This window comes from Clavelina lepadiformis, chromosome 1 (genome assembly GCF_947623445.1).
Source record: "Clavelina lepadiformis chromosome 1, kaClaLepa1.1, whole genome shotgun sequence".
Classification (NCBI taxonomy): domain Eukaryota; kingdom Metazoa; phylum Chordata; class Ascidiacea; order Aplousobranchia; family Clavelinidae; genus Clavelina; species Clavelina lepadiformis.
The window spans coordinates 27,881,693-27,895,266 of NC_135240.1; the positions used below are offsets into that span (position 1 = coordinate 27,881,693).

Sequence of the window (13,574 nt, forward strand, 5' to 3'; positions counted from 1 at the left end):
ATACTGTACTACCTTATAATATAGTGCGAATCAATGCAAAATCCGAATTTCGTGAATTTTCATATTTTTAAAACCCTGACGTGATAGACCAATTCTGATTTCAGACTTGGAATCAGCATCCCAAAGTTAGTCTAGGAAACATATTTTCATTTAAGAAATAATTTTGATGTTGCCCAGTGTAATGAATGATTCTTTTAATAGAAGACTGCATTCTCATGGCAAGGTAAAGTCTGTGAAGTGTCAGTTGAAAAGCTTTGACTACAACCTAGTTTGAAGTGACTAAATTTAAGAGATGGAATTTAAACGTTTCAAAAGTGATAATCCAGTTTGGGGCTACTTTCTACGATCAAGAAATGGTGAGAGGGCAAAATGTGAAACCTGTGACTCTTTGTTACAAAACTCCGGTCCCGTCTACAGGATTCCACAATTGATGCATTGTGCTTTATAAGGAGGGCGTTGCAGAAGCAGTGAACATTAAATTTGCGTGATTTTTCTCGTATTCGCTCGTACTGCGCGTGTACATAGATCTACAATAAAACTGTGTAATGATTTTACAATCCATTTTTCATGCAAACCTCGTGAAATCGATTTTCTCACTTAGCAGTTATTATCCGGTTAACCAGTTAGATAAATTCTAAATAAACGGATATATCCATTATACGGATAGTAAAAATTATTGATATCCAAACTAACCCTAATACCAATAATGCTACATGTGACGAAGAACTATGGAGAAAAGACATCTGAAAACCAAATATAGATATAGATTTTGCATTACTGTGATCGCAATTTCACATATTTGTTACAGTAAGTTCTGTAGAAAATCTATGCATTACTTCGCTTAGCGAAATGGTAAAGGTAATGGCGGACAAGGAAAACATATTCGGATATAAGGATAAGGAAACTATATACACAAGTATATTAATCAAGCGTAAATTTTCTGATTTAAAACTAACTTTCCCTGTATGTTTTGTTTTCTTGTTTGCAAATTAAGTTTTTCACCTTGAAAGTTTTCTCTCAAACCGACGATAATCTCCAAGGTTTTTGAGCGGAAAACGCAGAGGCATGCGATATATCAACGTCACAATGTCCTGAACAAATGCTGCACGACACCGGTTTTGTAGCTGACATCAAACAACAAATGCAGCCGACCTCAGTTTGTGACGCAATAAATAGACCAACTACTGTAACTTGTATACAGTATTTTCTTTTCGAGTATATATAGGCATTCCATAAAGTTACAGTATCATACTTTTCAGCCATTGAATAACAAACCTTTAAACTTTCATTCCCTAGTTTGTCTTCTGCGTGGCAAAGATAACCGAATGTGAAATACGAATATGCAAGCACCGGCTTTAATATATATATTATAAGAACCGTGTTATTCGATTATTTAAGTACCGGCCATATTTTGTTGTGGATAAGCACCAGGTTTTACGTATAAGTAATCACCGGCCTTAAATTGTGTTGTATAAGTGCCGAGTTTTACGAATACGCCGGTACCGGTCTTTAATTGTATTGTATAAGCACCGAGTTTTACTAAGATCCAAACACCGGGTTTTATGAATAACAAGCATGGCCGTTTTTAATCTCTACTGGAAATGATAATTTTATGTGATGTCTATAAAATGGATAATGTTTTATAGTAGCGAGCAAAGGCGAATTGCAAATTGGAGTAGTTCTGTATAGGCCTAAGCCGCCTAAATCTATGGAAGTTTTTCAAAAGGCCGAGGTGTTTGCACTGCCCTGTCACTGACTGCTTTTGTAAATATTTGTATTTTAGCGGTATCGATGAGTAAGCTTGCCTAGGCTAATTGCCTACCGGTACTGTATAGCATAAGGCAATGGGGTAGCCCTTCATTCGAGTAAGAGTTGCATGATTCAAAACAATTGATTGATGCATATTTTTTACAAAAGAAGGTGTTAGTGTGAAAGACACGAAATGAAATATTTTGAAACCTAATACAAACCATATATATCTAATATATACCATACCTTTCAAACATATTCGGATGTTCTACGAAAGTAATTATTATGAGTAATGACTTAGACATTGCTAAATAAAACAAGTTTGCTTGTTTGATTGCTTTATTAATTGTAAAGAATGATGATCTTCACATCAAATCTCAAAGTCGTCATCAACGTTTCTTAGGAAAGGAAAAGAATCATAATTTTTAACTTTTTCATAAATTAATTCACACAGGTTTTGACTGAGATGATCGTTGAAGCAAATTTTAGGATTTAGTGAATTAAAGCAACAAACAGCAGCTCGAAAGGGGACCGGGTAAAACCTGGACACGACGCAATCCGCGGATCGTCCATGGACGGTAGAAAATGGACGATTTTTGCGTAAGCGTCCATGGACGCTTTTACGCAAAACCGACGTTTTCCCTTAATCGTCCATGGACGGTTGTTGAAATGGACTTAAATCAGTTGTTTTGCGACAAAGCGTCCATGGGTGGTTTTCAGGATAAGTTTAAAGCACTGGTTTCGAGATTGTCCATGGACACTTGAAAACGGTCGATTTTTGCGTAAGCGTCCATAGACGATTTTAGGATGAGCTTAAATAGCGGATATGATGAAAGCGTCCATGGACGATTTGTTCATAAGCTGAGCTGACAGGAGAGAAGTGACTATCATCGTCCATCCAATAAAAACTTGTTTAAAGCAGTGGTTTCGAGATCGACCATGAACGATTTTAGGCTAAGCTTAAATAGCGGATACAAGAAATCGTCCATAGACTGTTTCGGGGTAGGCTTAAATTAGTGGATATGATAAAAGTGTCCATGGACAGTTATGGAATAGGCTTAAATAGTGGAAATGATGAAATTGTCCATGGACGATTTTAGGATAAACTTAAATAGTGCATATGATGAAAGTGTCCATGGACGGTTTTGGGTTAGGCTGAAATAGTGAATATTATGAAACTTTTGGATATTGTAAGTGTAGGCTATTTTAGATAATTGTTATGTGCTAATGGCAATTTTTTTGGTGGCACTTGGGATAAATGGATGTTTCAGCATAGAAAACATGAAAGGCAACAAGACAGTTTGAATTGTGGCCCACTTGCTTTAAAGGTATTTTTAGAAAGGATGTATCCAAATTTGTGAAGATTAAGTATATAATCACTATTATCATGACCACTATTTGGCATCACAATGTATAATTGTGTATATTCCTAAAATCAAATTGGATTTTAATGAATTGTGAAAAATAGCTTTTCTATCTATAAGTGGCATATTGCAGGAAGCTCAAAGAATCCTTAGCGAAAGTTCTTGCGAGGAACAGATTGACTTCGATAGCGAGTCCTGCAAAAAGTATCACATGGACTTTGGTAATTTACTGCTTACATTAACTGTAGCAAATCACTTTCTAGATGTTTTAGTTTTGCAGTCATAGTCCTGCAGAGGTTGCTGCTTGTCTTAACTTATACTATTCGGTCTTAATTTACCTGCCGAATTAATGATCTGACTCCGTGGTTGCGTGCGGTTAGAATTCTCTAACCTTAACGTGTGACTAGCCGAAAGCTCTTACGATTAACAGATACAGTTTATCAGAAACAATCCTTTATTGTAGGAACTGTACAGGTTCCGAATATGATACAATCACAAACTTAGCATTCACCAATTAAACAAGACTGACGAATTACATTTTACACGACTAACGTAATACGTTCGTACGATTCAATATCTCTGTCTCCGCCGCTACTCGCGTATCAGTTCGAGTTTATAAAGTGGAGCGATGTGAACGGAAATATTCAACACAATATACACGAACATTTCAGAATGTGTGAACGATAAAAGCAAAACGTTGGCAATGGGAATTACATTCAGGTAAAACTAGGAAGTTATGAAATCACCTGGTAACGCACTAAACGGCGTTTTCACATAAAGTTATTTAGAGCAAGTTTCCAAATATTACATCACGATTGCAGGTTTATCAAGTTGCAGCTGCAGCCAAATATTAAATGCTAGCTGCAGTTTTATCAATGAACAATGTTTCAATAATTAAATGGCGCATACGTTTCCACAATTGATATAATGGTATTGGATGTGGCTCCCAAGCCACTACAGTCCCAAAACACCTATAAAAGAACTAAGTTCATGACTTCTGTTTTTTTGATAGGTCGGTTTAACTTTATAGAACACCTATACCACGCTTACGCATAGGTGGGCAGTACCGCGGTACTTTAGTACCGAATGACTTTTTTCAAGAAATTTCGGTCAGTCCCAGTACTTGTTACTTTTCGCGTGATTAGTTAAAATTTTAACAAGTATGTGTTCAAAGACACATGTTAATTAGTCCTTAATACCAATTGTAGCATCTGCTGACATTTTTAAATCTAGAAATGTCAAGCAAAATTGCAAAACGAGTAACCTTTACCGCAGCAAATATTGCATTTGCTGCAGCATCTTTAACACGAAAAGTACCGAACTACTTTTTTAAAACAGTACCGAATAACGTTACCAACTTTCCACCTCTGTGCTTAAGAGATCACTTTACAAGATTCAATGTATAAGTGTTTATTATTATAAGTATAATGTTTTTTCAGATTGAATGAAGTCTTTGTTGTCGATGGGTTCATCAGAATTGTGTACCATTAATAGAGCATTTGTCGCAGGAATATATTTGCAGCACCTGCAAAAAAGAATAAAAGAACTAATACAAATTTTTGTGTTTGACGCGAAAGTGAAGATAGTCAATGAAATCGAAATTAATCGTTTCGCTGCTCACAGTAATACAATATGTACAATTTAACACATTAAGCTTGAGTGATGATGAAAACAACTCTGTTGAAGTTTTTAATCAAATAATTCAAAAAGTTTTGGAATTGCACTTTATTCAGACCCAGATTAGAAAGCTTGCTGTTCTTGGGTGAGAAATCCCCTGTGCAACAAGATGAAAGAATAGCAATCATACGCCCAATTAATTTAATTTCTCCCCCGCGTTCACTTTCAAATATTGAGTTGACACAACGCCTTTCAAATACATTAAAATTGGGTATTTGTGGGATGGACAATGATAGTCACTTCTCTCCTGTCAGCTCAGCTTATCACAAAAAGTATTCATGGACGCTCTTATCATATCCACTGTTTAAGCCTATCCGAAAACCGTCCATGGACGATTTCATCATATCCACTATTTAAGCCTATTCCATAACTGTCCATGGACGCTTTTATCATATCCACTATTTAAGCTTATCCTAAAATCGTCCATGGACGTGTAATGAAATAGTTTTTTATCGTTCCTTAGCCTGTAAGGGCGACCACTTCAATTACAATGTTTGTCCGTAGAAATGTTTATTGTCTTCGATGGTTAATGAGCCTCAAGGTCGTCGTTTCGCAGTTCTTAATCTTAGAATTAATTGTTCACCATGACAACTGTATATTCTGATTATATTGAAGCTACTTTAAACGATTACATTTTAAATAAAACACGCAATATAAGCATGCACGACATTTTTGTCACGACTTAATACGATAAGCAGGAAGTAATCGATTACGTAACGCAATGCTTTGCTATGCCGATTTCCGTAAACAAGTATTCTATGCAGCATTCGATTTGCAGGTTATCTCATCATATCATCACAGACGCTTTCATCATATCCATTATTTAAGCTTATCCCAAAACCGTCCATGGACAATTTCATTATATCCACTATTTAAGCCTATCCCATAACAGTCCATGGACAATTTCATTATATCCACTTTTTAAGCCTACCCCGAAAACAGTCTGTGATAATATTATAAATTAATGTAATATAAGATTGTGTAAGACATAAAATTCTCGTCTATCGAATCAGCGAAGCATAACACTGCGTGACGTAATCGATTGCTTCGTGCTTACTGTGTGTGCTTTAAGAGTTATCAGTCTTTTCTGGTTATTACGAACAACGCCGCAACATGGACGTCTTTATGCTGTAGTTGCTGTACCAATATTTTATCTAGATGTATTCGTTTAAAGAAGCTTCAATATAATCAGAATATACAGTTGTCAAAGTGAACAATTAATTCTAAGATTAAGAAAAGCAGAACAACGACCTTGAGGCTCATTTATCATCGAAGACAATAAACATTTCTACTAACAAACTTTGTAGTGAAGTGGTCGCCCTTACAGGTTAAGGAACGATAAACAACCATTTCATTACAAGTCCATGGACGCTTTCCTCATATCCGCTATTTAAGCTTATCCTAAAAGCGTCCATGGACGCTTACGCGAAAATCGTCCATTTTCAACCGTCCATGGATGATCCGCGGATTGCGTCGTGTCCAGCTTTTACCCAGTGCCCTGATTTAAGCCTATTTCAACAACCGTCCATGGACGATTTAACGAAAATCGTCCATTTTCAACCCGTCCATGGACGCTTCGTTGCAAAATAACTGATTTAAGCCCATTTCAACCACCGTCCATGGACGATTTAGCAAAAACGTCGGTTTTGCGTAAAAGCGTCCATGGACGCTTACGCAAAAATCGTCCATTTTCAACCGTCCATGGACGATCCGCGGATTTTGTCGTGTCCAGGTTTTACCCAGTGCCGCTCGAAAGCGTGACGCGACACTTTATCGAACAACACTTAATCGAACGACAGCTGATCGAAACGACACTTTATCGAACCGACAGTTGATCGAACGACACTTTATCGAACCGACAGTTGATCGAACGACACTTTATCGAACCGACAGTTGATCAAAGCGACAGTTGATCGAATCGACTGTTGCTTCTCCCGCACACAGTCATAGCAAAACGTGGCACACAGTTGCATTGTTTGCTGTAGAAAATTGAAATTTGGTGACTTTTCATAAAACATTTTCAGCTATCTGTCCATGTTTGTTTGATAAAGTTGGATTTTGTAATTTTTGAGATATTGTGATATTTATATAATTTTGCTCTCTCTCCGCATTGAAGCGTATTACTCATTTACGCACCAATAACTTGACTAACTATTCTCTTTCGTTCTCTTCTCACAGCGGGGGCGCGGCGTAACAAGAAGAATTTCTAGAAATGTGTCACTTTTAGAAATACCTAAATTCACTTTCTTTAGTTTTACAATTATGATGTATACAGGAAGCCAGATGATGTTTCCACTAACCTGAAAAAATCTCATCAGTCTACGACGAATAGTTTTCTAGTAATTAACGATTGCAAATGTGTGTGCGGGGTCGGCCACACCTAGTGTTTTAGTAAACTGGCGAGCCTGGTTAGGATAGGGTTAAAAGAACCACAATTTAACGAAACAACTGACGATATGCACTGTTAAAAGAACGACAATTTATCGAAACAACTGACGATATGCACTGTTAAAAGCACAACAACTGACGAAGTGCACATTTCAATCGCATTCATTTAATTACAAGTTGTGTGCAATTGCTCGAAGATAACTTTTTATGTCAATATTCGTTGAGTCAAAATTTTCGACTATGCTCTTCAGCCGTTGGTTGACAGCGTCGTAGCGCCTCTTCCGAGGTGGGCCAGCAATTCCAGCACTCAAATGCTCAATAAACATTTCGTTGGAACCTTGTTCCTGATTAATTTTTTTGACGAGTCTGCGAAGCGTCGGATGGGATATTGAGACACGCTTGCTGAACGCATTGTGCCATCCTTCAATGCTATTATTCGTTCGTGGAAGGTCATCTTGAACCCGGTGGAAGACATTCCAACACCGGATAGGAAATAGAGGTTGACGACGATTCCTGCGACGCAATCGTCCAATCCAAGTAGTTTTGAAATATTCAATGTATTCAGACAAGTGCTGCTCATCGTTGTCACTGAACGTGGCCAGGAAGTCCTCGAACCGTTGTACAACAAGAATTGAAAAAGCTGGGATAAAGACCACTTTCAAGAAGCTACTTTGTGTAAAAGTCAGGCAGCGATATGCCCCTTGCTATGAAATTTTGCCTTCAATTCCTTACTCTTTGTATCTATAACGATTAGTCTAGTCTACTCTACAGACAATCTCGTACTTAGTACGAGATACTGGTCTACCGCCTTCGCACCAGTTTTATGGCGTAACAATATACTAGTACGACGTACTTATGGAGTAACAATACCACAATTTTTTCAAACAGAGCTAACACTGCAGTTTGAAACTCAATAAGAAACGGCGGGCCGTATTCTTGTGGTAACTTATTAATATGTTTCGGGCCAGATGATTTCGCACGGCGGGCCAGCCGCCATGCGAAATCGTCAACTTTATGATACAAATATAAAATATAGATATAAAATATAAATCGTCAACTTTATGATATATACATCACAATTCATTAATGCACACCATTACAAAGACCGCACATCACAATGGCTTATTGTCTCAATGTTTGAGAAACACGCAAAAATCTTGCTTGAAGCTATTGTCAAAGTTTGTCGTTCGATCAACTGTCGGTTTGATCAACTGTCGGTTCGATAAAGTGTTGTTCGATCAACTGTCGGTTCGATTAACTGTCGTTCGATAAAGTGTCGTTCGATCATCTGTCGGTTCGATTAACTGTCGTTCGATAAAGTGTCGTTCGATAAAGTGTCTTTCGATAAAGTGTCATAGTACCGCTCGAAAGAGCTTCTCTGTCTGTCTGATCACAGTTACAACAACTGCTGATGGGGTAATTAAGCTGCCTCGGTCTTTGACTTGAATTAATGCCAGATATGGTAGACAAATTTTTTTGTGCTTTAGTTGTGGTCAACTCCAGAACTCTTTTGTTGTATAAGTGCTTCAGCACAATATGAGCAAGTGATTCTATCGGTCAGTTTTCTGACCAAGTAGCCTGAAATGTATCCAAGTATAGCATCTTGGTATTCTGAAAGCTTATATGATTCCAGGTTTAAGCACAAAGCCTTTATCTCAGCATTATCTTTAGCTTTGTCGATCATTGGACGATAATTTATTAAAGGTGCTCCAGTTTTGCTTCGCTTTAATTAAAAAATTGGACTACATGACTCTTCAAATGTTATGCAGTTTGCATATTTAGAACTTGTTATGGCATTTTGAAGAAAAAGTTTTTTGATAGTTGACTTAAACTGTATTACATTTGGATTATTATTAAATCCATTTTTGCCTCTGATACATGCAAATAGAAGCTCTAGACACGGGCGCCGAACTTGGGCAGACAGGGCGGATTTTTCTAACAAATAATAGCGATTTTACGTTCAAAAGGTTATACAGTCAAATCCGGTTAATTGCATTCTGGATAATCACATAATTCGTTTTATCGCATAAAGGGCGCTAGTCCCAAACCATAGCCTACCATTTGTAAAGATAACACTTCGGTTTATCGCATAACCCGCTTAATTGAATAAAAATGAAGGTGATTTATTCGATTGTTCAAAAGTTTTTAAAAGATAAAGTTGAAAACAACGCCTACTGGGAACGCACACGCGATGCGTAAGCTTTGTTTCGTAACAAAGCGCAGTACAAGTCACAATCATACCAACAATGCTCAATTTAAGCATTAACACGTGGCTGTCAATACGCACACATTAACATTTGCACTGTTTTAGTTTCATTTAAGCGTTGCGTTAAGATGATGCCGTAATACGTGAAGAAGTTTTACGAAACAAACAAGTTGAAAAAGACGACAATAATAAAGAAAGCTCTGCTGACACAATCGTTGTGACAACACCAAATAATAAAGAAGTTCTGCATGTACTTCATATAATTCGCCGACAGTTTGAAGGGGCGGGGACATGACCAAATTTGTTCGTTTAAAAACACAAATGCAAGAAAGCATGTTTTCATCTTTTGCGTGCTTGAATGAATAAATGATCGCAATACACAATAAACTTTAGTGTTTTGCGTGTTGGCGTCTTTACACGTGACCAGCTTCGCACATCAAGTAAGAAAATAAGTGGAATTTGCACTTTCGCATAAATTCGTTTAGTCGCATAAAAGGGCTTGGCAATTTGACTATGTAATTAACTGGATTCAACTGTATTTGCTATTGTTGGAAGTGTTTTCCCATCTCTGGTGTTACGTCTGTACAGACAAACATAATGAGTTTAATGACCAAAAATAACCTTGGAACCACGCATGCGAAGAGTTTAATGAGAATAGCGAGTGCAAAACTAGAAGAGGGTGCGGAAAATCACAGACGAGATACTTCACTGCAGGGTTGAAAATTTAAACGTTCTTGATTATGTGTCAAATAGAAGTATATTCAGTAATCGTTGCTGCTAATTTTTTTAGATCGGTTTCGTTTTTTTGATGCGAATAAAATAAAAAACGAACAATAAATAAATAATAGATAATGATTGAATAATATAATGCGTATAAGAATGTCGTTCATTTTTTGGCGTAAACTTCACAGAACTAAAAGTAGGACGTATGGTAGAACAAAGAACATAAAACTTGTAGCATGGCTATTCTCGCAAATAATGTTGATTAGAAGTGTATTTCATCTTACTTTGTGTTTTTACAACAATCCTTGACACGGGGAATTCCCAAATATCTGAACCCATTAACTTTTCGGCCCTACATTTTTTAAACTTCGGCGCCTATGGCTCTAGATATATATAATTGTTGTTATATATAAGATATCTATGTAGAGAACGCACTGGCAAGTACCGGAGTTGTTCTTTGCAACTTGAGCTTCAATCAGCAAAGCTAGAGATGAATTTATTAAACACTTTGTTATGACTTATTTTTCTAAACATTTTTCACTTTCCTATGTTAAGTTATTGTTTTGTGCTGTACTCTTTTGTTTTGTCTGCTGTATAGGTCCGTAACCATGATGGCATAGACATCAACTAAGTTGTTTTTACAGGATTGTGTTACTATAAATATTTAAAAGTCAACAGTTGTTTTACGAGATATAAACTTATCATAAAGCCACCACCATTAAATCTGAAACCACAGACAGTTCAAATGAGGAACATTCGCAACCATCAGATGTAAAGTATGAATCAGTTTATCTTCATATCGGAGTTGTCAAAGAAGAATCGATGCAGAATTCGGAGGCGTCTTGCTTTGAGACTGGTCACCAAATTACTCCAATGTTGAATAGTATTGTTCCTCAGTCGGAGAATGAAGCAATTGAATTCAAAGGCGATGTTGCTGATTCTGAAAACTTAAATCAAAAGATTGTACAAAAATACAACGATTGCAACATGTCAGCTTTGAAGTTTTCTGATAAAGAAAAGACAAACTGTAAAAACTTTAAAAGCAATATTGGAGGTTTGATGGCAACTAAGGAACAAGACAAAGGAAAACTATTTTGCTGCAAAGTTTGTGATAAATCTTTTAAAAAAAAATCAAACCTGAATTCTCATTCAAGGACTCACACTGGTAAGCAGCCATATCAATGCCGGATTTGTTGCAAATCATTTTCAGTAAATAGCAATTTGAAAACTCATATGAAAATCCACACTGGAGAGCGTCCTTACCAATGCGATATTTGCTGCAAATCATTTTCACAAAATGGCAATTTGGAAAGTCATATGAAAATCCACACTGGAGAGCGTCCTTATCAATGTCAGGTTTGCTGCAAATCATTTTCACAAAACAGCAGTTTGCAGAGTCATATGAAAGTCCACACTGGTGAGCGTCCTTATCAATGCGATGTTTGCTGCAAATCATTTTCGCAAAACAATAGTTTGCAGCGTCATATGAAAGTCCATACTGGAGAGCGCCCTTATCAATGCAAGGTTTGCTGCAAATCATTTTCACTAAACAGCAATTTGCAAAGTCATATGAAAGTCCACACTGGAGAGCGCCCTTATCAATGCAATGTTTGCTGCAAATCATTTTTACAAAATGGAAATTTGGAAAGTCATATGAAAATCCATACTGGTGAACGTCCTTATGATTGTGATGTTTGTTGCAAATCATTTTCACAAAACAACGCTTTGCAGCGTCATATGAAAGTCCACACTGGAGAGCGTCCTTATCAATGTCAGGTTTGCTGCAAATCATTTTCACAAAACAGCAGTTTGCAGAATCATATGAAAATTCACACTGGAGAGCGTCTTTACCAATGCGATGTTTGCTGCAAATCATTTTCGCAAAATAACAATTTGAAAACTCATATGAGAGTCCACACTGGAGAGCGTCCTTATCAATGTCAGATTTGTTGCAAATCATTTACACAAAGCAGCACTTTGCTGTCTCATATGAGAGTCCACACTGGAGAGCAGCTGTATCAATGTCAGGTTTGTTGCAAATCATTTTCACAAAACAGCAATTTGCATCGTCATATGAAAACCCACACTGGGCAAGGTCCTTATCATTGTCAAATTTAAGGTTTGTTCTAAATCATTTTTCACAAGACGGGCATCTCCAAAGTCATATGACGGTACACGTGGCCTAGAATGACTATATAAACAACGGTGTTTGCTTTAAATTACTTTCACATGGAGCTATTTGCAAAATCATGTGACAATTCACACCTGAGGGCAATGATAGCAGTGTTCTTGTTGTGGGAAGTCGTTTGAATTGAAGTCGTATTTATCAGGTCACTGGAAAGTTTACAACAAAGGATCACCAGAAAAATGATAACAGTTTAAAAATCTCTTTAGACATGAATCTACTTTAAAATATCATTTACATTTTATTCTTAAAGATTCTATTCTTTATTGATTCATGTTTTGAAATCGTTTTTGCTACAACATTTCAAGATTGTTTTATTTATGCAAAGGCATAGATATTTAAGACCTGAGTTAACATAAATCAGGTAAAAATATTTTTAGTTTTAGATCTGTTTACTTTGTCACTTTTAAGTTGTTGGGTATCATTTAAAAACTTGAGCTTCAATCAGCAAAGCTTGTGATGAATTTGTTAAAAACTTTGTTATAACATATTTTACCATACACTTTTCACTTTTGTCCGTAAAGTTATTGTTTTTTGCTGCTCTCTTTTGTTTTGTATGCTGTATAGGTGCATAACCATGATGGCATAGACATCAGCTTAGTTTTTTTTTACAGGATTGTGTACCGTATTTTACGGACCATAAGGCGCACTTTAAATCCTTTTTTTTCCTCATAGATTGATCGTGCGCCTTATAAGCCGGTGCGCCTAATGTATGGATCATATTGCGTATGCGCATGCGTGCGTTAGTGCGCGCATGCGCACAACGTATTTCAATGAGCTTTATACGGTAACACATGCGCCTTATAGCCCGGTGCGCCTTATGTATGAACAAAAAACTAATCAAAGCAATTTATTGACAGTACGCCTTATGGTCCGTAAAATACGGTAACTATAAATATAAAAAACCGACATTTGTTTTTTGAGTTATAAATTTTTCATAAAACCACCAGCATTAAATCTGAAACCACGGACTGTTGAAATGAGAAACAATCGCAACCATCAGATATAAAGTATGAATCAGTTTATCTTTTTATCGGAGCTGTCAAAGAAGAATCGATGCAGCATTGTAAGGTGTCTGGCTTTGATACCGGTCACTGTGGAAAAAGACAATAGAAAACATTTTTGCTGCAAAGTTTGTGATAAACTTTAAAAAAAAAATTAACTTGAATGTTTATTTGAGAAGTCACACTGGTGAGCGCCCTTATCAATGCGATGTTTGTCACATGAAAGTCAACACTGGGGAGCGCCCTTATCAATGTGATGAATTCCTTGCATCTCGATT

General features: G+C 36.7%; 1 protein-coding gene and 1 long non-coding RNA gene across 2 annotated transcripts; both read left to right on the forward strand.

The window, feature by feature from the left end:
- The first annotated feature begins 2,797 nt into the window (after nt 1-2,797).
- LOC143448245 (uncharacterized) lies at nt 2,798-4,961 on the forward strand. Its single transcript, XR_013114438.1, has 3 exons — nt 2,798-3,077; nt 3,247-3,334; nt 4,553-4,961. It is a non-coding gene; the product is annotated as an uncharacterized LOC143448245 (long non-coding RNA).
- A 5,614-nt stretch (nt 4,962-10,575) lies between these two features.
- LOC143448218 (uncharacterized) lies at nt 10,576-13,256 on the forward strand. The gene has a single exon (XM_076947841.1). The coding sequence runs from the start codon at nt 10,930-10,932 to the stop codon at nt 12,223-12,225; it is 1,296 nt and encodes a 431-aa protein (XP_076803956.1). The 5' UTR covers nt 10,576-10,929; the 3' UTR covers nt 12,226-13,256.
- The last annotated feature ends 318 nt before the right edge of the window (nt 13,257-13,574 follow it).

Bases quoted from the DNA above. Each gene is read 5' to 3' on its own strand.
- LOC143448218 (XM_076947841.1), top strand. From the start codon at position 10,930: ATGCAGAATTCGGAGGCGTCTTGCTTTGAGACTGGTCACCAAATTACT.